Below are 24,039 nucleotides of genomic sequence, written 5' to 3'. Positions count from 1 at the left end.
GGATGTGGGAGGAAACCGGAATACCCAGAGAAAACCCACACAGGCACAGGGAGACCATGCAAACTCCACACAGGCGGTTCCAGGATTCAACCCTGGACCTCAGAACTGTGATGCCAACACTTTCCAGCTGTTCCACCCTGCCGCCCGTGTGTGTGTGTGTGTGTGTGTGTGTGTGTCTACATATGTTTCATCAGTTTGAAAATGGGAAAGCTGGAACTTCGATTAAATCTACCAACCTCATAACTCTGAGGTGGATGTGCTAATCATGTTTTCAACATGACATCTCTGCAACCAATTTCAATGATAAAATACTCTCCTTTGATGAAGTTTTGTATGTTGGTTAAGTGTTCAGTTCAAACTTGAAACTTGAAAGATAGGACCTTTTGAAAACAGCAATACAGTAGTTAATGTCAGCTTCATTAATAGTATTGACACCAAAACAAGACTAAAGATTATATGGCTTTTCAGCTTTGTTCTAGTAACAATCTGAATGTTTTCTCTCTGCACAGGTATTTACAAACATAACTTGTGCTTCAATATAAATTATTCCTGTCTTGTCTTGTATCCACAGAGGAAATCACACAGATGAATGGTGGCTCTGATTTTCAGTGGGCTAGAGATAGAGAAACACGAAACAGGTTATGGAAAGCTCGCCATGACGCCTGGTATGCTGCTCAGGCACTGAGGCCTGGTTGTAAAGTAAGTTATTGTAGCTTCGATTTACGAAAACAAATAAGAACAAAGTGACACTGTAAAGCGCCAACCTCTGGAGAGGTAGAATTGTGGAATACACAATGGGATAAAAATGGCACACTGTAGTTACTTCACTGTCCTACCATATTCTGGCAAGGAAAAGGTTCAGAAATCAGAAATCCACCATCTTTTTTGTTGAGTCACATCAAAACAAATTAAAAAAAAGTTTTGATGATATAAGATGAACCATGCCTTTACGTGAACAAGTCCAACAGTGACAACAATAGTGTACCTACACTATTACCAACACAATTGATAGAAACGAAATCACGTAACAACATACGCACTTTAATGAATGAATTTGGTCTTGTGTAGCTGCAAAAACCTGAAAAGTGTTCGTCAAAAACAGTGTGGTTTGTATGAAGCAAAGCAAATTCATTTACAGTTTATGCCACATTTACTACACTAGGTAACTGAATGTGTTTTGCATTTGCAAGCAAAGCATTTGCATGCAAACATATACAACATTTAAAATGGAAAAAATAAAAGAAGACGATAAAAATTATGGCAAAAAATATAAAGAACTGAAAAGAATACAATTAAAAACAGCTTACAGTGTAAGAAATTACATTATAAGTAGCATGAAAAAAACAAGAAGTTTTCAACCTGGATTTAAAAATATGCAAACTTGGGGCTCATGTCACCTCTGTTGGCAGCTTTTTAATTTGTGTGCCGGACAATAGCCTGATGCTGTTTCACCATGTTTGCCTTGGACTCTGCCCGCTATTATTTGATCTAAGTCTGTCAATCTCAGAGCGCTACTACGTTAAAATGTAGTCTAAAGGTGAATGGAAGTCATCGTAAGGATTTTAGAATTGGAGTTATATGCTCTGACGTCATTGTTGTGGTCAGAACCCGAGCTGCAGCAATCTGAATGAGCTGCAGCTGTTTAATGCTCTTTTTCGGGTGTCCAGTCTGGAGACCATTACAATAGTCAAGTCTACTTGAGCCTTAATTCTAGATATATTCTTCAGATGGTAAAAGCAGTTTTTGTGATTGGTTTGATATGACTGTTGAATTCTCAGGTCAGAATCTATCAGAACACTAAGGTTTCAGACTTTATCTTTGGTTTTGAAAGATAGGGAGTCCAGGTATTTACTAACAGCAATTCTCTCTTTTTTATTTTTTTTTGCCAAAAACAATTGCCTCAGTTTTGTTGTGGTATAGTTGAAAAAGAAATGGCTCATCCAGTTAGATATCTGCTTTATACAGTGAAACAACACCTACCTCAATTGAACTGTAGTCATCTGGAGATCAGAATCAGCTTTATTGGCCATGTGTGTAAAAACACACAAGGAATTTTTCTGTCGGTGCTGCCCTGGTACAACATTCAGTACAAAGAACAAAGAACAAGAGACATTTGTGTTTATAGGAACTATTCCTTATAAGTTGCAAGTGCAAGTGCAAGATGTAAAATCTTCATTTAGAACAGGGATAAGTGTGTTAACGCTCGACATTGTGTTAAGCTTGTACAGAGTGCCTTTACCCGTTCGCGGTTCTCGTTATAGACCAGTGCAATGTCAATGGTGCAAAGGAGCAATGAAAAGTGCAAAATATAACTGTGTGTCATCTGCATAGCTATGATAGTCAAAATTAAAGTTATGAAAAATTTGACCCAAGGGTAGCATGTACAGACTTAACAGGAGAGCTTCCAAGAATTGACCCTTGACCCCTTAGGTCATTGCGATTGTTTGAAATTGAGCACTTCCAATGGTTATAAAGTCCTTTCCTCCAGGTAAGACTGAAATCATTTAAGGGCCATTCCATTTCGTCCTACCCCCGTTTCCAACCTGTTTAGCAGGATATTATGATATAACACATCAAAAGCCGGACTTAGACCCAAGAAGACCAAAATTGACACTTTTCCTGAGTCAGTATATTTTATAAGAGCAGATTCTGTACTGTTCAGAAACCTGATTTTAGATTTGTCAAAATGTCCAATTAAATTCAAGAAATTGATGAGTTTATTAAAAATAATTTTCTCAACAATGTTGGCTAGCAAAGGGAGATTGAGATGGATCTATAGCTTGCTAACATGGAATCGTCCAGTGGTCTGTTTTTTTAGAAGAGGCTTAACAGCAGCTACTTTAAGAGATTTGTGAAACTTGCCAGAATGAAGTGAGCAATTGATTTGCCACCAATCAGTTAGTACTGACTTTTCAAGTTTTGAAAACTCAGATGGTATTAATTGAAGACAGCTCATTGATGCTTTCAACTGGTGAACCATTTTCTCTACAGTTTTTTGGTCAACTGTATCAAATTTGTGGGACAATGGAGCAGCTGTAGAGAGTTGGCCGCACAGTTCTGAGAACCAGGGTTTAAATCCCGGTCCTGCCTGTGTGGAGTTTGCATGTTTTACCCATGCCTGCATGGGTTTCTCCGGGCACTCCAGTTTCATCACACATTCTGAAAACATGCATTAATTGGAGACTCTAAATTGCCCTTGGGTGTGATTGATTGAGTGCGACTGTTGTCTGTCTCCATGTGCCCTGCAATTGGATGGGAACCAGTTCAGGCTGTACACTGCCTCTTGCCTGATGATGGCTCTCTCACTCCCACGACCCTCATGAGGGTAAGCGGCTCAGAAAATTGATGGATAGATGGATGGAGATGGAGCAAGAAAAAAATGTCAACAGAGGCAAAGCAGGTAAAGCAAGGGAAAAAAAGCATCTGCACTGTACGAAAGTGAGAGAGGAAGTACCTTGTAGGTTGTATTAGCCCATTTTTAGATTTTATTTCATTTATTTACAACAAGAATTTAATGTAGTTTGAAGTGCGTGACTTTAACTCTTAAGTGTGCGTGATTGTAGGCCTACTCTACAGATGTCTGCGTTCCTCTTTCCCAACTGCCTCAAATCATTGTGGAGACAAAGGCTGACCTGATCCAGAACAAACTTACAGGTGAGCTCTCTGAGACATATAGCCATGGATGAATCTCAGAATTCTTTTTTCTTTTTTTTCAGTTTCTTTTTTTTTAAACTGAAAATTGTCTTTAAATTTCCTGCACGATGTAATGCTCACACAGGTCCCATCGCGGGTCATGTGGGTGATGGTAACTTTCATTGTTTGATGGTAGTTGATCCGAACGACCCAGAAGAACTGCACAGGGTTCATTTGTTCACTGAGAGACTGGCAAGGTAATGTATTTTTATTTCTTTGTATTATTATTTATGTATATACATTACCTCTTTAAACTGAGACTCACAAACATGATCAGCTTGATGTTTGCTCTTGTTTTGTCCTGGTCAGTCCAACAATTTGATGTATACTTCTCTAAGCATGCATCTTCTCACGAATCCTGCAATTAGAATATTTCTAGCATGTTTTCCTATTAGAATTGGTGTTGTATCCTAAAATCTAAAAGTCTTGGGCCACCATTTCAGTAATTGTTTTATTAAAAATGGAATATATGGTATGACATGAATGTCAGAGCGCACAAATGTAGTGGTTTTCAAACTTTATGGAGCGCACAATTTACAATTTTATTTTACAGTTTTAAGTTCTAGTTATGTTAAAGTTTAAGTTAAGTCAAGTTCTTTTCTTACTTTGAAATATACTATATTAATGTAATAGTGACTCACATTGAAAATAAAATCCTGTATTCATACCTTTATCCAGATCCTCACCAATTTTTAAGAGGTTCTTCTGTGGTTCATTCACCACTCTAATCCCAAAAAGACTAATTGAAAAGGTAAATAAAACAACAAAACTAGGTGGTACAAGACTTTTGTCCAAATCCGAATCCAAAAGTTTTGAAAACTATTTGACATCACTATTTAATTTCTACTAAACCCAGTGGAAGGTTGTTTAGAACTAAGGCCAATATCATTATTTTCATCAACATTTATCTTGACATTAATTGTTTAAATGTAATTCAAGTCTAAAAGTTTTGTAATGCCCATTTTCAGCATGGCTGTCTCTGTTTAGACATTGGGGTAAATACGTTTGCAAGAAAAAAATATGTGAACTCTTGTAATGACCGAGAATTATGTACATTTCTCAAATGGTATTCAATCTTCAAATTCACAACAATAGTCTGTTTAAACTAGTGCTTCCCAATTATTTATATGTTATATTATATACGCCCCCCCCCCAGCAAGAAGAAAACAATTCCCCCCCCCCCCCAAAAAAAAAAACCCCACCCCGACACACACACACCACCCCCACCCCCACTATAAATATCAGAATCAGAATCAGCTTTAATGGGCTACTGTGTAAAAAACACAAGGCGTGGAGGATGTAAAATGTTCTTCATTAAGAACAGGTAAGAGATAAGTGTGTTAAGCTTGTACAGAGTGCCTTTAGCTGTTCGCAGTTCCCGTGATAGACCAGTGCAATGTCAACTGTGCAAAGGGAGCAGTTTAAAGTGACAACTTGTGCAAAATACAATATAAAATGTAAAAAGAAATAAATATATGTATCCTTAGACATAAATTTATATTTCAAATTCACGACATTTCAGGCTTCAAACATAAAGATATATTTTTTTTTTTTGCCAAGAATCAACAATAAGAGGGACACAGTCGTGAAGAGGAATGAAATTTATTGGATATTTTAAACATTTTTAACAAATAAAAACCTGAAAACTGGGCCCTGCAACATAATTTGGCCCCCTTGCATTAATACTTTGTAGCACCACCTTTTGCTGCAATTACAGCTGCAAGTTGCGTGGAGTATGTCTCTATCAGTTTTGCACATCAACAGACTGAAATTCTTGCCCATTCTTCCTTGCAAAACAGCTTGAGCTCAGTGAGGTTGCAAAGAGAGTGTTTGTGAACAGCAATCTTCAGCTCTGCCCACAAATTCTCAATTGGATTCAGGTCTTGAATTTGATTCGGCCATTCTAACACCTGGATACGTTTATTTGTGAACTATTCCATTTTAGATTTGGATTTATGTTTTGGATCATTGTCCTGTTGGAAGATGCATCTCCGTCCTAGTCTGAGGTCTTTTGCAGACTCCAACAGGTTTTCTTCCAGAATGGTCCTGTATTTGGCTCCATAACTTAGAACAAACAAACTTTAAATGAGACTTTGTATGGATATCTTTGAGAAATGACTTTCTTCTTGCCACTCTACCATAAAGGTCAGATTTGTGCAATGTATGACTGATTGTTGTCCAATGGACAGACTTTCCCACCTCAGCTGTAGATCTCTGCACTTCATCCATAGTGGTCATGGGCCTCTTGGCTGCATCTCTGATCAGTCATCTCCTTGTTCGAGGTGAAAGTTTAGAGCAGGGGTGCCCAAACCTTTTTACCTCAAAATCTACTTATCAAGCATTCAGCCTCTTGGGATCGATGAGGAGGGGGAGGTGTTTTTTTTTTTTTATGGAATGATCAATGATGAAATAGAATGACCAAGTCACAAAGATCTACCCACTACAAAAATGAAAAACATATTTATTTTAAAGGGCTACTGTCATGAAATAAATGATTTTTAGTATTTTATTAATGAAAAAATGTCAGCCAATATGGGCCCATGTGTTTTTTCACCACAAAACATGATTTTGACGTATACAGCTTTTTGTAACTCCCACCATGAAAATCCTCCCGAGGGATTTGTTTTCGGGAAGAAGCAAGAAGTGATGTAAAGGACAGCGGCGCCCCCAAGTGGACTCATTTGTTTCTATTAGTTTTACCGCTGGGAAGGTAGCTCGTTGTTCCTTCGTGTTAGCCAAAATGCCGGCTCATTGCATTGCTGGACATTGTTTGAATAATCGGGAGAATGGATTTACCTTACCTAAGTTTGCAAGAGACCCGGTTCGTTGTGAAAAATGGATTGCACGGGTGCAGAAGACGAGAGGTTCATGGGTTCCGAATGAATGGTAAGTGTGTATACAGTTACTAAAAAAAATAATAGATTGGGGCGGACCACTTAATCGGTCTCTCATAACATAACAAATCCGTGTATGAAATATGTCGATGTGCGCGTTGGACGGCGTCGGGCTGCCGCGCGGACGGCAGCGAATCTGAAGAACCCAGCCAAGATTGCCTTACTCAGCCGCGTGCGCGCAGTAATGCCCCCCCGGCTCGACGTGTTCATCGAGTACTTCGGTGGCTATGGACATCCCGCTAAAAGCAGCATGGCTCAGCTCTATAATATGCCACCACGGCACCAAAAATCAGCCACACCGGCTGAGGCGCCGCGTTTGGCGGTCACGGCTTCTGCAAAGGTTGCGCGTCGGGCTTTGTAGACGGGAGCGGCTCTGAAGAACCCAGCCAAATGCCTCACTCAGCCGCGTGCGCGCAGTAATGCGCCCTGGCTCGACAGTGTTCATCGAGTACTGCGGCGGCTATGAACATCCCCCTTAAAGCAGCATGGCTCGGCTCCATTATATGGCACCACGGCGCCAAAAATCAGCCACACCGGCTGTGGCGCCGGGTTCGGTGGTCATGGCTTCTGGAAAGGCTCTGCGTCGGGCTTTGGGGACGGGGGCGGCTCTGAAAAACCCAGCCAAGAATGCCTCACTCAGCTGCGTGCGCGCAGTAAAGCGCCCAGGCTCGACTGTGTTGCTCATCGCGTACTCCGGCGTCTGTGAACAACCCCTGAAAGCAGCACATCTCGGCTCGTCATAAGCCACACCGGCTGGGTGCGATGAGCCGCAATGGCTAATCTCCGCCGCGGACGTGGATCGTACGGGGATAGGGTTTGGCCGTGATCGCATATAATCTGAATATGGCTCGAAACAATAGTGTAATATTGCCCTGAGGGCTCGAAACAATAGTGTCATATTGCCCCGGTAACTTCATTCGGTTGTGTGGTGTTCTCCTTTTCGAAAAGAGCTTCCGTGTCAGAAGGGGCGCATTTGTCTCCCATAGTTAGGGTGCGCCACGTGTTTTCATTGGCGAATGTCCGGGTGACGTCACGGACGGAGGATGCAGCCAATATGGCGACCACTTGGATATTGTAGAATAACACTTCTGCAACTTTGCGCATGGATGACGTGCTCTCCGCTCACATGTATTTTTTTGGATAGACATTGTAGTGAATAATGTTATATGTATTTTTCATTATAATATCTATTTTAGAATGTTTATAGGGATGACACTTGGGCTTTGAAATATGTACAATTCTTTATATTCTTCTTCTTCTTCTTCTTTTCCTTTCGGCTTGTCCCGTTAGGGGTCGCCACAGTGTGTCATCTTTTGCCATCTTAGCCTATCTCCTGCATCTTCCTCTCTTAACACCCCAACTGCCCTCATGTCTTCCCTCACCACATCCATAAACCTTCTCTTTGGTCTTCCTCTCGCTCTTTTGCCTGGCAGCTCCATCCTCAGCATCCTTCTACCAATATACTCACTCTCTCGCCTCTGAACATGTCCAAACCATCGAAGTCTGCTCTCTCGAATCTTGTCTCCAAAACATCCAGCTTTGGCTGTCCCTCGAATGAGCTCATTTCTAATCCTATCCAACCTGGTCACTCCGAGCGAGAACCTCAACATCTTCATTTCTGCCACCTCCAGTTCAGCTTCCTGTTGTTTCTTCAGTGCCACCGTCTCTAATCCGTACATCATGGCCGGCCTCACCACTGTTTTGTAAACTTTGCCCTTCATTCTAGCAGAGACTCTTCTGTCACATAACACACCAGACACCTTTCGCCAGCTGTTCCAACCTGCTTGGACCCGTTTCTTCACTTCCTGACCACACTCTCCATTGCTCTGTATTGTTGACCCCAAGTATTTGAAGTCGTCCACCCTCGCTATCTCTTCTCCCTGTAGCCTCACTCTTCCCCCTCTACTTTTCTCATTCACGCACATATATTCTGTTTTACTTCGGCTAATCTTCATTCCTCTCCTTTCCAGTGCATGTCTCCATCTTTCCAATTGTTCCTCTGCGTGCTCCCTGCTTTCACTGCATATGACAATATCATCTGCGAACATCATGGTCCAAGGGGATTCCAGTCTAACCTCATCTGTCAGCCTATCCATTACCACTGCAAACAGGAAGGGGCTCAGAGCTGATCCCTGATGCAGTCCCACCTCCACCTTAAATTCCTCTGTCACACCTAAGGCACACCTCACCATTGTTCTGCTGCCATCGTACATGTCCTGTACTATTTTAACATACTTCTCTGCCACACCAGACTTACACATGCAGTACCACAGTTCCTCTCTTGGTACTCTGTCATAGGCTTTCTCTAGATCCACAAAGATACAATGTAGCTCCTTCTGACCTTCTCTGTACTTTTCCACGAGCATCCTCAAGGCAAATAATGCAAACCATACTGTTGCTCGCAGATACTTACTTCTGTCCTGAGTCTAGCCTCCACTACTCTTTCCCATAACTTCATTGTGTGGCTCATCAACTTTATTCCTCTATAGTTCCCACAGCTCTGAACATCCCCTTTGTTCTTAAAAATGGGAACTAGAACACTTTTCCTCCATTCTTCAGGCATCTTTTCGCCCGCTAGTATTCTGTTGAATAAGTTGGTCAAAAACTCCACAGCCATCTCTCCAAATTGCTTCCATACCTCTACCGGTATGTCATCAGGACCAACTGCCTTTCCAGTTTTCATCCTTTGTAGTGCCTTTCTGACTTCCCCCTTAGTAATCATTTCCACTTCCTGGTCCTTCACTCTTGCCTCTTCAACTCTTCCTTCTCTCTCATTTTCTTCATTCATCAACTTCTCAAAGTATTCTTTCCATCTATTTAGCACACTACCGGCACCAGTCAACACATTTCCATCTCTATCCTTAATCACCCTAACCTTCTGCACATCCTTCCCATCTCTATCCCTCTGTCTGGCCAACCTGTAGAGATCCTTTTCTCCTTCTTTCGTGTCCAACCTGGTGTACATGTCTTCATATGCCTCTTGTTTAGCCTTTGCCACCTCTACCTTTGCCCTACGTCGCATCTCGATGTACTCCTTTCGCCTCTCCTCCGTCCTCTCAGTATCCCACTTCTTCTTCGCTAATCTCTTTCCTTGTATGACTCCCTGTATTTTGGGGTTCCACCACCAAGTCTCCTTCTCCCCTTTCCTACCAGATGACACACCAAGTACTCTCCTGCCTGTCTCTCTGATCACCTTGTCTGTCGTCGTCCAGTCTTCCGGGAGCTTCGGTTGTCCATCGAGAGCCTGTCTCACCTCTTTCCAGAAGGCCGCACAACATTCTTCCTTTCTCAGCTTCCACCACATGGTTCTCTGCTCTACCTTTGTCTTCTTAATCTTCCTACCCACCACCAGAATCATCCTACATATTACCATCCTATGCTGTCGAGCTACACTCTCCCCTACCACTACTTTACAGTCAGTAACCTCCTTCAGATTACATCGTCTGCACAAAATATAATCTACCTGCGTGGTTCTACCTCCACTCTTGTAGGTCATTATATGTTCCTCCCTCTTCTGGAAATAAGTGTTCACTACAGCCATCTCCATCCTTTTTGCAAAGTCCACCACCATCTGCCCTTCATAGTTCCTTTCCTGGATGCCGTACTTACCCATCACTTCTTCATCGCCCCTGTTTCCTTTACCAATATGTCCATTACAATCTGCACCAATCACAACTCTCTCCCTGTCTGGGATGCTCAGAACTACTTCATCTAGTTCCTTCCAGAATTTCTCTTTCAACTCTAGGTCACATCCTACCTGTGGTGCATAGCCGCTAACCACATTATACATAACACCCTCAATTTCAAATTTTAGTCTCATCACTCGATCTGATACTCTTTTCACCTCCAAGACATTCTTAGCCAGCTCTTCCTTTAAAATAACCCCTACTCCATTTCTCTTCCCATCTACTCCGTAGTAGAATAATTTAAACCCTGCTCCCAAACTTCTAGCCTTACTACCTTTCCACCTGCTCTCTTGGATGCACAGAAAACCTTTCTCCTAATCATCATGTCAACCAACTCCTGTGCTTTTCCTGTCATAGTCCCAACATTCAAAGTCCCTACACTCAGTTGTAGGCTCTGTGCATTCCTCTTTTTCTTCTGACGCTGGATCCGGTTTCCTCCTCTTCTTTGTCTTCTGTCTTCTGTATTAAGAGTTTGTTTTCAAAATTAGACATATCCGTTTTTTTTTCATTTTGAGAAAAGGGCTTGGTTTGAAGTGAAAACAATAAACTCAATTTATGTTTCTAACTATTGGGCGATGGAAAGAGATGCTAAAAAATAACTAAACACCATACTACAAAAAAATATTGGCTTTAATATTCACTGAGTTTTTTTGATGACAAATTTCATTTTTTCTCCAAAATGAGACATATCCAAACATTCTATTCTTGGCAAAGTGAGACATATCCAAATTTCGACTTAAACCTTCAGGAGCAGCTGTATTTTTTAAAAAAAATCTGTTGCTTTTGATAGGCAATCATGAAAACTATTTGCCTTTCAACATTTCAAGCATTTTAAAATAATATTTTAGACCATGACCACCACATTTAGAGAGTTAGGTATCAGAAATAAGGGTCAGTCACCAGTCACAATTTTCACAATTAGCTCACTAATGTCAGATGTTGAAAAAGGAGATGAAAAAATGGGAATTTCTTTTAAAAAGTTGTTTTTCAGTTATTTAGAAACTGTTTGTTTGTTCAGTATGAGGTCTTGGAAAGGCTGAGTTTACATCATTGTAATTTTGTGTATCTGTATGCGATTCTGCAATCCGACATCTGGAGGCATTGTGTCACTCAGTTGATTAATTTTGTTTATAAGTTGATGTGAAATCATTAAGAAAGTAAACTGCTTCAAACCAGTCTACGAAGGTGAATATGGGTTGCGAGGGATACCAGCAGAAAAAAAATAGGTAGTCGATCTCATACACACATCTCCAAAATGAAATCAGTTTCAAACTCACAAATTCACTGTTTGAAATCTGACTCATTGAGTCTGCTTTCTTTTGATTTTATTTATAGCTGTCGCTGTCGGGGGAAAGAACACTGCAGAATAGGATATAAGTCTGTAGTAATAATAACAGTATTCATAATGCTCATAGACAGAAATTCAGTCTACTCCAAGGGTGTTGATTTCCTTTTAATGTCAACTTTTCTTAAGTCATAGTCAACTTTCCTGATAAAAAATGGCAAAAAAAAGATTGCATAGAATTATAAAAATTTATTCATTCATTAATGATCGTTGGTGAAATATTTTGAACAACAAAATTACTATTCAAGCATTACACAATTATAGACAAAACAGTATGTTTATTACATTCAGATACAATGGTACTTGGATGAGAACTGAAGTATTAAATTGCAATAATTTCATAAAGAATTAAAATTAAATGGGAAAAGCACCCTCACAATGGGACAGCCTGCAAGTAAACCAGCACAATCACTGATTCATTTATTCGATATTATTAAACATTGATAAACAAAATACAAGACTTAGTTCAGCTTGAAAGCAAGAAACACTGTAAAGATAAAATCGACAAAAATGCATGCCAAGGATCCAAATAAAAAAACATGGTAAAATGTATCACATGGCAAAACAATGAAAAGGTTTGCTACTGACTGTACTGGATATTTTTCAGTGTAAACAAAAACAATCTACAAAGATCAAAAGTCTTTATTTTCTTTCAATTCATAAGTAGAAAAGAAACATTACTGATTCACACATCAGTAGATTCTATTAAAAATAGAATTCATGGAAAAGAAAATCCAAATGTGATTTAAAAAGGAAACAATAGGTCAACTTCACAAAGAGAAAAAATAGGGTCTACTATCATAGCAAGCACTTCTTCTTTTCTGACCCCGTTTCCGCTGGGTTTCTTTTCTTTCCCGGCTTCATTCTCTCCGGTGTCTCGTACATAAAATCAAACTCGGCATTAGCATCTCTCTCAAACGTGGGCGCAGCCATTTTGGATGATGATGTGGAAGATACCGGAACTTCCCTCTAGACGAATTCTGATTGGATGCTGCTTGCTTCAGCAGCGCACGCTGATTGTACGAAATTATGTCGCATTTTGCTCTAAATAAGATCTCGATATGTCGCATTTTGAAATAAAACGTGATCTTCCTTGGCTGATATAGAACGATATGTCGCACTTTCAACAAAAATCAGAGTATCCCATTCGGAGCTGGATAATTTTGGCGCGAGTTTCGTAAAAAAATGCCTACGTCGCGTTTTGAAAACAAACTCTTCATATATAGTATAGTATATTGAGGATTCTTTATGTGTAAATATATGTTTGTGTGTCTTGCATAACCACATGAGCTAATATTGCACAACACAACATGGTGAACCATAAACATTTTTTGTAACCAACTAAACACCATACGAATGAAAATGCACACCTGGGCTGTGTCACTCACATCAGTGCATTCGTCCAACTGTAGTGAGAAACACTTATAATCTGCGATGTCCTTCCAGACATCAGCTTCACAGCACCGTGTAATTGTACTCCTTCGCTGCTGCAGAGATTTTATTGAAGGTATTTGTGCCTTATTTTTAAAAGATCGAAACAATGAGTCAGCTAAGCTTCTTTATGTGTGATGTGACGAATCTGGAAACAATGCTTTGTGGCACCTTTCCTTGTTGAACTATATTGTGTGAAAAGTGACTGCTGTGTGGCCAATTGGGATTTTAGTTTGTTCACTTTTCTCATACTCAGCTTGCTTTTCAGCGGAATGTCGGTGTCGTATTTTATATAAACAGTTCGAAGATGCCGTTCCACATTTCACTACACTGGCAGATGAGCAAATGCACTTCGAAAATGACATTGTGAAAAAAAAGTCTGCCTCACATTCCGTATGAAAGTGAGATGTTTTTGTCTTCTTTATTGCAGCATCCATACTCATGTTTGTTAAGATTTCTTAAATGAGAGCTTAAAATGGGGGGGGGGGCTCACTGACAGCGTGTTTTCCTTTACTGTCGTTGTTTGCACACATGCGGTGAGCTAAAGTTAGAAAAAAAAAACACATGGCTGATGTCTTTTTTTTTTATTATTATTATTTTTCCCGGCACGCCGTCGCGATCGACCGAAACTGCCTTGTGATCGATCAGTTGATCGTGATCGACACATTGAGCACCCCTAGTTTAGAAGGACGGCCAGGTCTCTAGTTTTGCAGTGGTTTGATACTCCTTCCATTTCAATGTGATTGCTTCCACAGTGCTCCTTGAGATGTTTAAACCTTGGGAAATTGTTTTGTGTCCAAATCCAGCTTTAAACTTCTCAACAACATTATCTCGGACCTGCCTGGTGTGTCCCTTGGTCTTCATCATCCTCTCTGCACTTTAAACAGAATCCTGAGACTATCACAGAGCAGGTGCATTTATATGGATACTTGATTAGACAGGTGGATTCTATTTATCATCATCAGTCAACACTGGATCATTCAGAGATCCTCGCTGAACCTCTCGAGTGAGTTTACTGCATTGAAGGTAAAGAGGCCAAATAATATTGCATGCCCCACTTTTCAGGTTTTTATTTGTTAAAAAAGTATAAAATATCCAATAAATTTTGTTGCACTTCACAATTGTGTCCCACTTGTTGATGCTTGACAAAAAAAAGAAAATTTTATATCTTTATGTTTGAAGCCTGAAATGTGGCTAAAGGTTGAAAAGTTCAAGGAGTCTGAATACTTTCACGAGGCACTGTACATGTTTTGCGGTTCACTGTTACTGCCATAAATGATTTGTTTGGAAATAAGGGCAATAACTGTCAATCCAACAACCGGTTTTCAAGTTACAAAAAAAGGCAATCAGAATTGTTAATTAGTCCACACATAGAACCATCCAGTTGTGTAGCTCTGTATCAAATTCAATACACTCACATTCTATGGCTTGGTTGGTTTCAAAACTGCATGGCATATGTATAAAATACACAATAGTTCATGTCTCCTCACTACTCAGAGGCTGTTCAAGATTCGAGACACTTATAACTTGAGAGGATCAGGGACATTTAAAAAAATCTAAAACAAGAACAAATATGAAACAGATTTGTGTCTGTAAGAGGAGCTAACCTCTTGAATGATTATTTAAAATATGGAACTCCTTATTATGTTTAAAAGGATGTTTTAAACAAGTGATACAAAAATCTACAAATCATGAAAATAGTGAAAAAATTAATAAAATTAAAAACATCAACTATTGCATGTGTATATACACATATGAAAGCTAAACCATTAATTACCAGTAACTGGAGCCCTGCAAAAAAAATTTCCATAGAAATCTATAGAATTCTATAGAATTTCTACAGAACAACTTGTTCTATAGAACTTTACCTGTGAATTTCTAAAGAATTTCTATAGAACAAAATGTTTCTGTAGAGATTCTATAGAAGGTTTGAAGAACAGAAAGTGGGACAGTGCTTGATCTCAAATTTCTATACAATTTGTACAGAACAACTTTCTACAGAACTTTGGTTGTGACTTTCTATGGAAAAAAATGTTTCTATAGAAAGGTTTGAACATCAGAAATTGGTACAGTGCTCAATCTCGAATTTTTATAGAATTTGCACAGAAAATAATTTCCATAGGACAATTTTCAAGCAAAATCTGAATTAATACACATGCTGAAGTTGCATCATAAAATGCATCAAGTATTTGTTACAATATATAAGACTGTCATGACTTTGGAGATTTCAAAATAGGGCAAGTCCATCATGTAGGAGAAGGCACTATTATAAAGCCTACATCTTGAAAAATTGAAAACCAGCAGTCAATGTGTTTAAGAGGGCACTATGTTCACAAATCTTCAATCACTATCAACCAATTGGCCAGTACAGGCCAAAGAGAAGTCATCTGACCAAATCCTGATTTGAACCATTATGCCACAGTTTTAAAGATGCAGGTTGTGAAAACCACTCAATCAACTGGATTTTCCCCCATTACATCTTGAGTACGAACATGACAAAAAAAAAATAAACAGCTGATGTGTTTTTTTTTTCAAGTTCGAGTATTAAAGTTTGCAGAGGTACCCACACTAATATAAAATTGGCAGACTTGAACATAAACATATTTCTGGATTGCAAATAGTCAAGAAAGAAAAAACAATATCACGAAACTTCAGCAATGACATCCGTGTTTTATTAGTACAAATTCAAGTAGGTATAGCACAAGCAAATTATATAGAGCAGAATGTATGATAACTGGATTGCAAAGCCATTTTCTGCATATATGTATAAATTCAGTAAAAAATGATCCACAGAATACAAATTTATACAACTATCTATTCAGAAAATTACTTATCAAGTTCCTGGGCTGTTGGTAATGGAATTATGTACACGTCATTCTTCTGATATCTGAAACATTTTCTGGCTACCTGTATTGCCTCAACGCAAATAGTTTCAATGTTCCTTTGGCCATGAAATAGAAAGTTGTTAGAAGATATCAGTAGTTGTCTCACAGAATACAACAGCCTGGCAGTAGATTCATGAATTTCATTCACAAAAAGCAGTGCCTTTTCTTCACATTCATAGTCATCATGGTAACAAAAAAACTTACCAACAATGTATTTCAAAATAAGATAACATTTCAAATTTTTTATCTGCACAGTATTATCACAATGGCGGTTTGACTCATTGAAGGGAATGGAACACAGATAAAGTGAATTACAAGAAAACCCGTTATATACTGTATAAGTACAATTGTTTGGATTACATCCATACAAGTGACTGATGGCTGCTTTGAGTAGTCTTGTGTGTCCAGTACCATAAAAATGAACTTTCATCTAGATGAGAAAGTTTGGACTGATAGCTTGAGTATTGTTTTATTTTTTGATACTTAGAATGCACTGCATATGATTAGTACTTTATTAAGTCATTACTATATTACATGCACCAGCTTATTTAAGATTCTTATAATATATACAAGCAGCTTCCTAAAATATTACTATTATACAGTGATGAAAGCCCTCCGGATTTTCCCGGAATTCCAGATTTTTAAATTTTCATGAAAATTGCTCTGGAAAATTGAGGAAAAATTGCCTAAAATTAATCTGGATATTAATTGACAACATTGAACGAACATGCTGTTTTGCTTTCACGAGCGGAGCCATGTTGAGGCACTAACACTAGTAACAGTAACGCCCCTCCCCTCGCATTCTCTCAAGACGTCGCTTATTTTGTGTGGTCTTGACTTTAATTTACGTGTTTATATCATAAACGTTAACTAAACAACCCTGCTCAGAAACAACCGGTAGTCACCTGGAAATAGGAAATGCAAGTCAACTGTATGGAGCGTGTACGAAAGTGAATGTTCAGAACTGCTTCACGTTAAGTGAGCACATTTTACTTCGAAACTCATCAACATAATGAGGCATGTCAAAGGAAATTCAGTTACACCAGGGGTGCTCATTGCGTCGATCGCCAGGCAATAGATACCCCCATAACTTCCGCTAGATTATAACAATATATCACGATTGCCGACAGGAATTTTTGTTACAAAGTATCGCTAGCTTGCTGCCACTAACGCTGATTACGTTGAACTAAACTTTCAGCATTTTCAAAACATTGCGGGTATAGACGTTCGTGTTTATTCCTTGACAGGCCGGTGCATTTAACTTTTCTTCATATTAAGTTTGTCAGATCAAGAATTTTATTGATGAAAAATTTTAAATACCGTTTTATATCATTTGATATTAATACCAGTTGAAATTGGAAATGATCATTTCTGCGTTTTAGTTTGCTATTTTAGTTATGTATTTGTTTATTTTATTTTTAATTTAGTTATGTTATATTAATCCAGTAAGCTATTTTAAGGCCATCCCTAATCACACCCGCGACTTTATCTGTGAGCATGACTGACCACACCCGTACATTTTTAAAATGTGACTGTGTGTGTGTGTGTGTGTATATATATATATATATATATATAATTATTATTATACATTATATTATATCAAAATATTAAAGGCAGCTGATTATACTATTAGTATTACTAGATCTATATCTAAGATAGTGAGCAATGTGGTCGTGTGTGTCAGCACAACGCGACGTAACAATTTTGAGACTTAAACGTTAATTAAATTACTACAGATCAACTTCTTTAACATGTTTTGCTGTACGGTGTAGAAATTCTAGGATATATTTTTGTGTATATTCTATATTTATACTATAATATGCATAATGTGGGGAAAAGGACAATTTTAGTTGTCTTTTTACTGAATAGTTCACTTAATTCATTTGTCTTGCGATAAGATGGCATATTTTAAGCATATTTTAATGACAAATGTGATTTTGTGCCATCCAGTGATAGGGGGATGGGGGGCAAAAAAAATCTGGGCTTGGCCCTTGGGGTACTTCTACCCAATTTTTTTGGGGTCAGAACTTAGAAATTTTACTTTAAATTTTTTTCTGAAGTTTGTTAACAGATATCGCCAGAATGCATCACAGCCATCCATTTTTTCCAAAAAATTCCCGGGGGGCATGCCCCCGGACCCCTCTAGTGGTCGCATTTGTATTTTCAGGAATTTTCACGAAAGTCCTCTTTCATCTCTATATTATAGTAGTCAAGTATGCTTGCAGAATTACGGGTAGGACCTGATGAGTTTTTTTTTTTTACTTCATCATCCTTTTGAACATTTACATTTATATGCCGTTTAATATATTTTTTTAATTTTGCTTTTCTTTTACATTTTGCTTTTTGTTTTTCTGTTTATCAAGTTTTTCTTGTTGAATTTGTTTTCTGTAAGTCAAACATGTTAAAAAAATGTGTGGAAAGGAAAAAAGGGGCAGCACACCACCACCTAAACATCATGCCATCTGAAAAGTATGGAGGAGGGCGTGTCATGGTTTGTGACTTCATCGCTACTTCAGGGCCTGCATGCTTTACTTTCATAAGTGGAAATATTAATAATTATTATATATTAATATTAATACTAAGTCCATCAAAACATTTTGCAGGAAAACCCAAGACCATGTGTCCGCTAATTGAAGCTAATCAGAAGATTGCTTTTGCAGAAGGGCCCAGTCAAAGTCCTAAACTCAACCAAATGATGCTGTGGCATGACTTCAAGAGGGTACTTTACCACAAACATTCCAAGATTATTGCTTAACTGAAACAGTTTTGAAAAGCAATTCCTCCCTGACAGGAATCCTTCAGTTGATGTTATTGCCACTGAAGGAAAAGTAATTAAATCAATAGGTTCACATACCTTTTCCAGGTTGCACTGTAATATCTACAAGTTGTGTTCAGTACAAATATGCGGACATCCATCCATAATCCATTCTCACCACGATTTATCCTGTTCTGAGTCTTGTGGTGCTTGAGCCTATCCCAGCTTTAGGTGACCCTGAACCTGTTGCAGGGCACATGCGGATATTTTTTCGTGTGATATTAGTTGAAGAAAATCAAATTTTGTGCCTTGGAAAATCTAATCCTATTTCATGACCAATTTATGAAGACATCCAGGAAAGGTAATTCCAAACAGTGAGCATGTTTTGTTTACTTTTATCTATTTATTGCCTAAAAACACTATGCTTTGTTTTGTACCAGACGGGCCCTTGCTATGAATGGTACATGCACAGGAGAGCACGGAGTGGGATTGGGCAAACGAGGACTGCTATATGAAGAGATGGGATCCATGACTATGCAGGTCATGCAGAACATCAAGGATGCCCTTGACCCAAAGAACTTAATGAATCCAGGAAAAGTTTTGCTGCCAAGAGTATCTTGAAGTTGACAGTGACCCAAGTAACCAAATTGTGTAGAACATTTATGTACCCTCCCCTCCATATGTGGTCGCACTGTTGGACAAATTCTTTTATTTTTCTGTGGACTGAAAATATTTGGGTTTGACAAAAGATGAAAGGGAATTTCATCATGGCATTGATGACTGAATCAGTTACAAAAACTTTGTTGGGACCCACACATTTTTATGTGAATAATTGGAATGTGTGACAATTTTAATGTCCAGGTGTGTCCACTGCATTTATTATTCAAACAATAAATGGTGCTAAATAACTAGGATCTGCAAACACTGGCTACCGGCCATATATCCATCCATTTTCTGAGCCGCTTATGCTCACAAGGGTCGCGGGAGTGCAGGAGCCTATCCCAGCTATCATCGGGCAGGGGGGGGGGTGCACCCTGAACTGGATGCCAGCCAATCTTAGGGAACATGGAGACAGACAAGAGTCACACTCACATTCACATATAGTGGCAATTTAGAGTCTTCAATTAATGCATTCTTTTATTTAATTAGCCCTCGATGTAATCTAATTTGGAAACAGGCAGAATTACCTTTCAAGATCAGATTTAATGTAGTGCTGTCTTTTTCACTTTGACACACAAGACATCTGATCTTGTTGTCATCATTGCAGTCAACCATTGGAATTAGAACAATCTTGTTTCATCAAATTTTTGGGACGATTCCACTTTTGTTTTCTCATGTTCTTTGTTTTCACTAACTGTTCCCTATTTTTAAAGCAATGAAAAAAAAATTGAAATGTGTGATAAGCTACTGTGAAGTTTTAGAATTGAGTTCAAACACATTTAGCAGTTGTAAATGTTCTACAGCACTTGATTCATTTTAGGAGATGCAACATGCCAGCATGCTGTGTGAATTTGTTTGAGACATAGTATCTTGTACTATTGTACTGTAGCAATTTATTTTTATTTGACAGTGAATACAATAACCTTCCTGAGTATTTGCTAGCTAATAGTTTGTATTCCCTTGTTGCAAATAAATAATACATCCCCATTTGTGCCTTTAAAGTAGAAACAATTAATTATGACATATGTTACCTTAACTATTTAGTCTATATATGAAGGGCCACAATTGTATACAGTGAAGAAAATAAGTATTTGAACACCCTGCTAGATTGCAAGTTCTGTCACTTAGAAATCATGGAGGGGTCTGAAATTTTCATCATAGGTACATGTCCACTGTGAGAGAGATAATCAACTGTAAAAAGAAAAATCCAGAAATCACAATGTATGATTTTTTTAAGAATTTATTTGTGTGATACAGCTGCAAATAAGAATTTGAACACCTGAGAAAACCAATGTTAACATTTAGTCCAGTAGCCTTTGTTTGCAATTACAGAGGTCAAACGTTTCCTGTACTTGTTCACCAGGTTTGCACACGCTGCAGGAAGGATTTTGGCCCACTCCTCCACACAGATCTTCTCTAGATCAGACAGGTTTCTGGGCTGTCACTGAGAAACACAGAGTTTCAGCTCACTCCAAAGATTTTCTATTGGGTTTACTTCTAGAGACTGGCTAGGCCAGGCCAGAACCTTGATATGCTTCTTAGGGAGCCACTCCTTGGTTTTCCTGGCTGTGTGCTTCGAATCATTGTCATGTCAGTAAGTTACAAACATCCCAGAGTTTCACCAATCCTCTGCTGCGGCACGCATTCCCCATGGAGCGAAAGCGAAATCCGCCTTCAATATTCATCGGGTAGATCGCATCGTAGGGCTGGCGAAGAAAACAAAAGGCGGTTGGATATGCTTCCATATCAATGTGAAACGGTGTAGGGACATAACAGCTCAGCCCACACTGCAGTCCACTTTTGGAGTCACTGTTCTTGAACTGTAAGCCATTTTACTCGCCACGTGAGTTTGCCTCGTTCATACTTGTCAGTGTCTACATTCTGCCCCAAGCTAGCATGAAGACAGCACTGCTAATGCTCACTGAACAAGTAAACAAGAAAAAATACCCAGACCTCATTATTCTTGGAGATTTTAACAAAGCTAAACTCAACCATGAACTCCGTAAATACAATAAAATAAGAAACTAGGTAAAAGATAATGGACTTTAATTCATAAACACTTATATTTTTTGGTAAAAACATCGAACAGGATATGCATTGTATGGAACAGTTGAACATAAATTTTTGTCTAGATAAGATAACTTGCGCTAGAAATTACACATTCTATACACTTTAAAGGTCTAACAACACGTAAAGTATGAGTTTTAATATTTTTTTTTAATAAAAAGGAAAAAGGCTGCTAGAATGGATCCATCTGTTTTTTTTCACTGCACGTCATGATGTTGTTGTATATGGATTTTTGCATCTCCCGCCATGAAAATCCTCTCAAGGCATTTGTGTCGGAGAAGAACCAGGAAGAACCATTTTTTAAGTATAGTGGTTGAGTGTTTATATTGGTTTATACCTATTGTACCGGTGAAAAAGTACTTCTTTTCTTCATCGTGTTAGCCAAAATGCCAGCTCGTCTTATTGAAGGATTTTGCTCGAACACATGGAAGGATGGATTCACTTTTCACACTTTTCCAAAACACCCGGTTCGTCGTGAAAAATGGATTGCACAGGTGCAAAGGACAAGAGTTTTGTGGGCTACAAATGACAGATACAGTGAAGAAATCAGTATTTGAACACTCTGCTATATTGCAAGTTTTCCCACTTGAAAATCTGTAGACTGGCTCGGCCACGCCAGAACCTTGATATGCTTCATCCGGAGCCACTCCTTGGTTTTCCTGGCTGTGTGGTTCAGGTCATTGTCATGTTGACAGACCCAGCCACGACCCATCTTCAATCCTCTGACTAGGGAAAAGAGGTTGTCCCCCAAAATCTCACAATACATGACGGCGGTCATCCTCTCCTTAATACAGTGCAGTCATCCTGACCCATGTGAAGAAAAAAAGACCCCCAAAGCATGATGCAACTACCCCCATGCTTCACAGTATGAATGGTCTTCTTGGGATGGAACTCATCAGTCGTCTTCCTCCAAACACGGTTAGTGGAATTATGACCAAAAAGTTCAATTTCGATCTCATCTGACCACAAAACTTTCTCCCATGACTCCTCTGTATCATCCAAATAGTCATTGACAAGCTTAAGACGGGCCTTGACATGTGCTGGTTTAATCAGGGGAATCTTCCAAGCCATGCATGATTTCAAACCATGACATCTTGGTGTATTACTAACAGTCACCTTGGAAACGGTGGTCCCAGCTCTTTCAGGTCATTGACCGAGTCCTGTCGTGTAGTCCTGGGCTGATTCCTGACCTTTCTCAGGATCATTGAGACTCAACAAGGTGATATCTTGCATAGGGCTTGTTGGAGGACGCTTTTTTCCTCCGCATGTTCGTTTAATTTCGGGTAGTGAGAATGTTTGTTATCCAAATAAAGGCTGGAGATGATGAACAGTTTCTTCGAATAATTTACTAACAGAATATTCCGGGCACTTATGAGTTAAAGACAATGGCTGTAGAGAACAGATCAGAAGTGCGAAGGTACAGAGAAAGCACACATCCTTTATCTTGTCAGAAGGGTGGACTATGGGTGGTATCAAACCTGTGGCGTGAGTTCGGGACTTTCCACTTAGACAAAGGGTTTGTGTCTCAACTGGTTCTAGCTGGATTATTACAAAGTGTCCAGTTTCCAGTTCATCAAGGTTAGCCTATGTGCAGAGATGCGCTCAAGCACACAACTTAAGCTGAGGACATGAGGAAATTGTGGAGTCATGACTAAATATGGACGTAAGACATACTTCAGGCTCCACTCCGATTGAGATTGGCCGTCATGTTTAGCGTCTTCTATTTTCTAATGTTTTGGTCGAACAGTGGACCTTTTTTCACCAAGCTGGTTGGCAATTTCTCCGGAGCATTTCCAGCCGTGTGGTGTTGTACAATTTTGTCTCTGGTATCTTTGGACAGCTCTTTGGTCTTGGCCATGTTACAAGTTTGAGTCTTACTGATTGTATAGGGTGGACAGGTGTCTTTATCCAGCTAACAACCTCACACAGGTGCATCTGATTCAGGATAATACATGGAGTGGAGGTGGACTTTTAAAGGTGGACTAACAAGTCTTTGAGCGTCAGAATTATTGCTGATAGACAGGTGTTCAAATACTGCCGCGTTGGGGACTAGCACAGCCAGGACAGGGACCGGCAGGGGGTTATTTAGTAGGGGTTACTTTAAAAGAAGAGCTTGGTAAGAACGTCTCGGAGGTGAAAAGAGTATCAGATCAAGTGATGAGGCTGAAACTTAAAACTGAGGGTGTTATGTATAATGTGATTTGCAGCTTTGCTCCACAATTAGCAGATGTGATTTTTCCATTTATAGGAGGAATTCCGTCTTTTTAAATTGCATGGATTTAAAAAAAAAGAAAAAATCAGTTTTTCTGCAATTTTTCGACCATAACCAGAATCCACACTCGTTCATTTTCCAATCAGACTTTTGAAAGCGAGGCGGAAAAGCTGATACGCGTCTGTTGATTGGCAATGAAAACGCTTGTATACGAGGCACTTTATGGGGCCATTTGCAGTCACTTTGATTTGATGGGCCCACCATCACAGTCGCAAATATGCACGGTCGAGCACGAAAAATCACGCGCGTAAAATTTGTTACAAATAGAAATGCATAGACATTGAAAGATGTCGCTTATTTTGTGTAATCTTGACCAATGCAATTGAGCACTTGTCGCACATTCTCAGCGCA

At 39.1% G+C, this 24,039-nt stretch overlaps 1 protein-coding gene across 8 annotated transcripts in view; it reads left to right on the top strand.

Moving 5' to 3' along the window:
- Window positions 1-24,039, top strand: part of ldhd (lactate dehydrogenase D) — a 58,489-nt gene that overhangs the window by 16,651 nt on the left and 17,799 nt on the right. For 4 of the 8 annotated variants that reach the window (XM_061823664.1, XM_061823665.1, XM_061823658.1 and 1 more), the window contains exons 8-11: window positions 572-699; window positions 3,564-3,654; window positions 3,779-3,890; window positions 19,130-20,336. In XM_061823664.1, the coding sequence (XP_061679648.1) occupies window positions 572-699; window positions 3,564-3,654; window positions 3,779-3,890; window positions 19,130-19,310 (512 nt within the window). In that variant the 3' untranslated portion in view covers window positions 19,311-20,336. Of the gene's footprint in view, window positions 1-571; window positions 700-3,563; window positions 3,655-3,778; window positions 3,891-13,804; window positions 14,879-18,941; window positions 19,051-19,129; window positions 20,337-24,039 lie in introns of those variants that run through there. The other 4 variants (XR_009795519.1, XM_061823660.1, XM_061823662.1 and 1 more) reach the window with 4 other exon arrangements.

Source organism: Syngnathoides biaculeatus, chromosome 6 (assembly GCF_019802595.1).
Source record: "Syngnathoides biaculeatus isolate LvHL_M chromosome 6, ASM1980259v1, whole genome shotgun sequence".
Taxonomy (NCBI): Eukaryota; Metazoa; Chordata; class Actinopteri; order Syngnathiformes; family Syngnathidae; genus Syngnathoides; species Syngnathoides biaculeatus.
The sequence above is the reverse complement of the archived record's forward strand: the minus strand, read 5'-3'. Positions and strand labels throughout refer to the sequence as shown.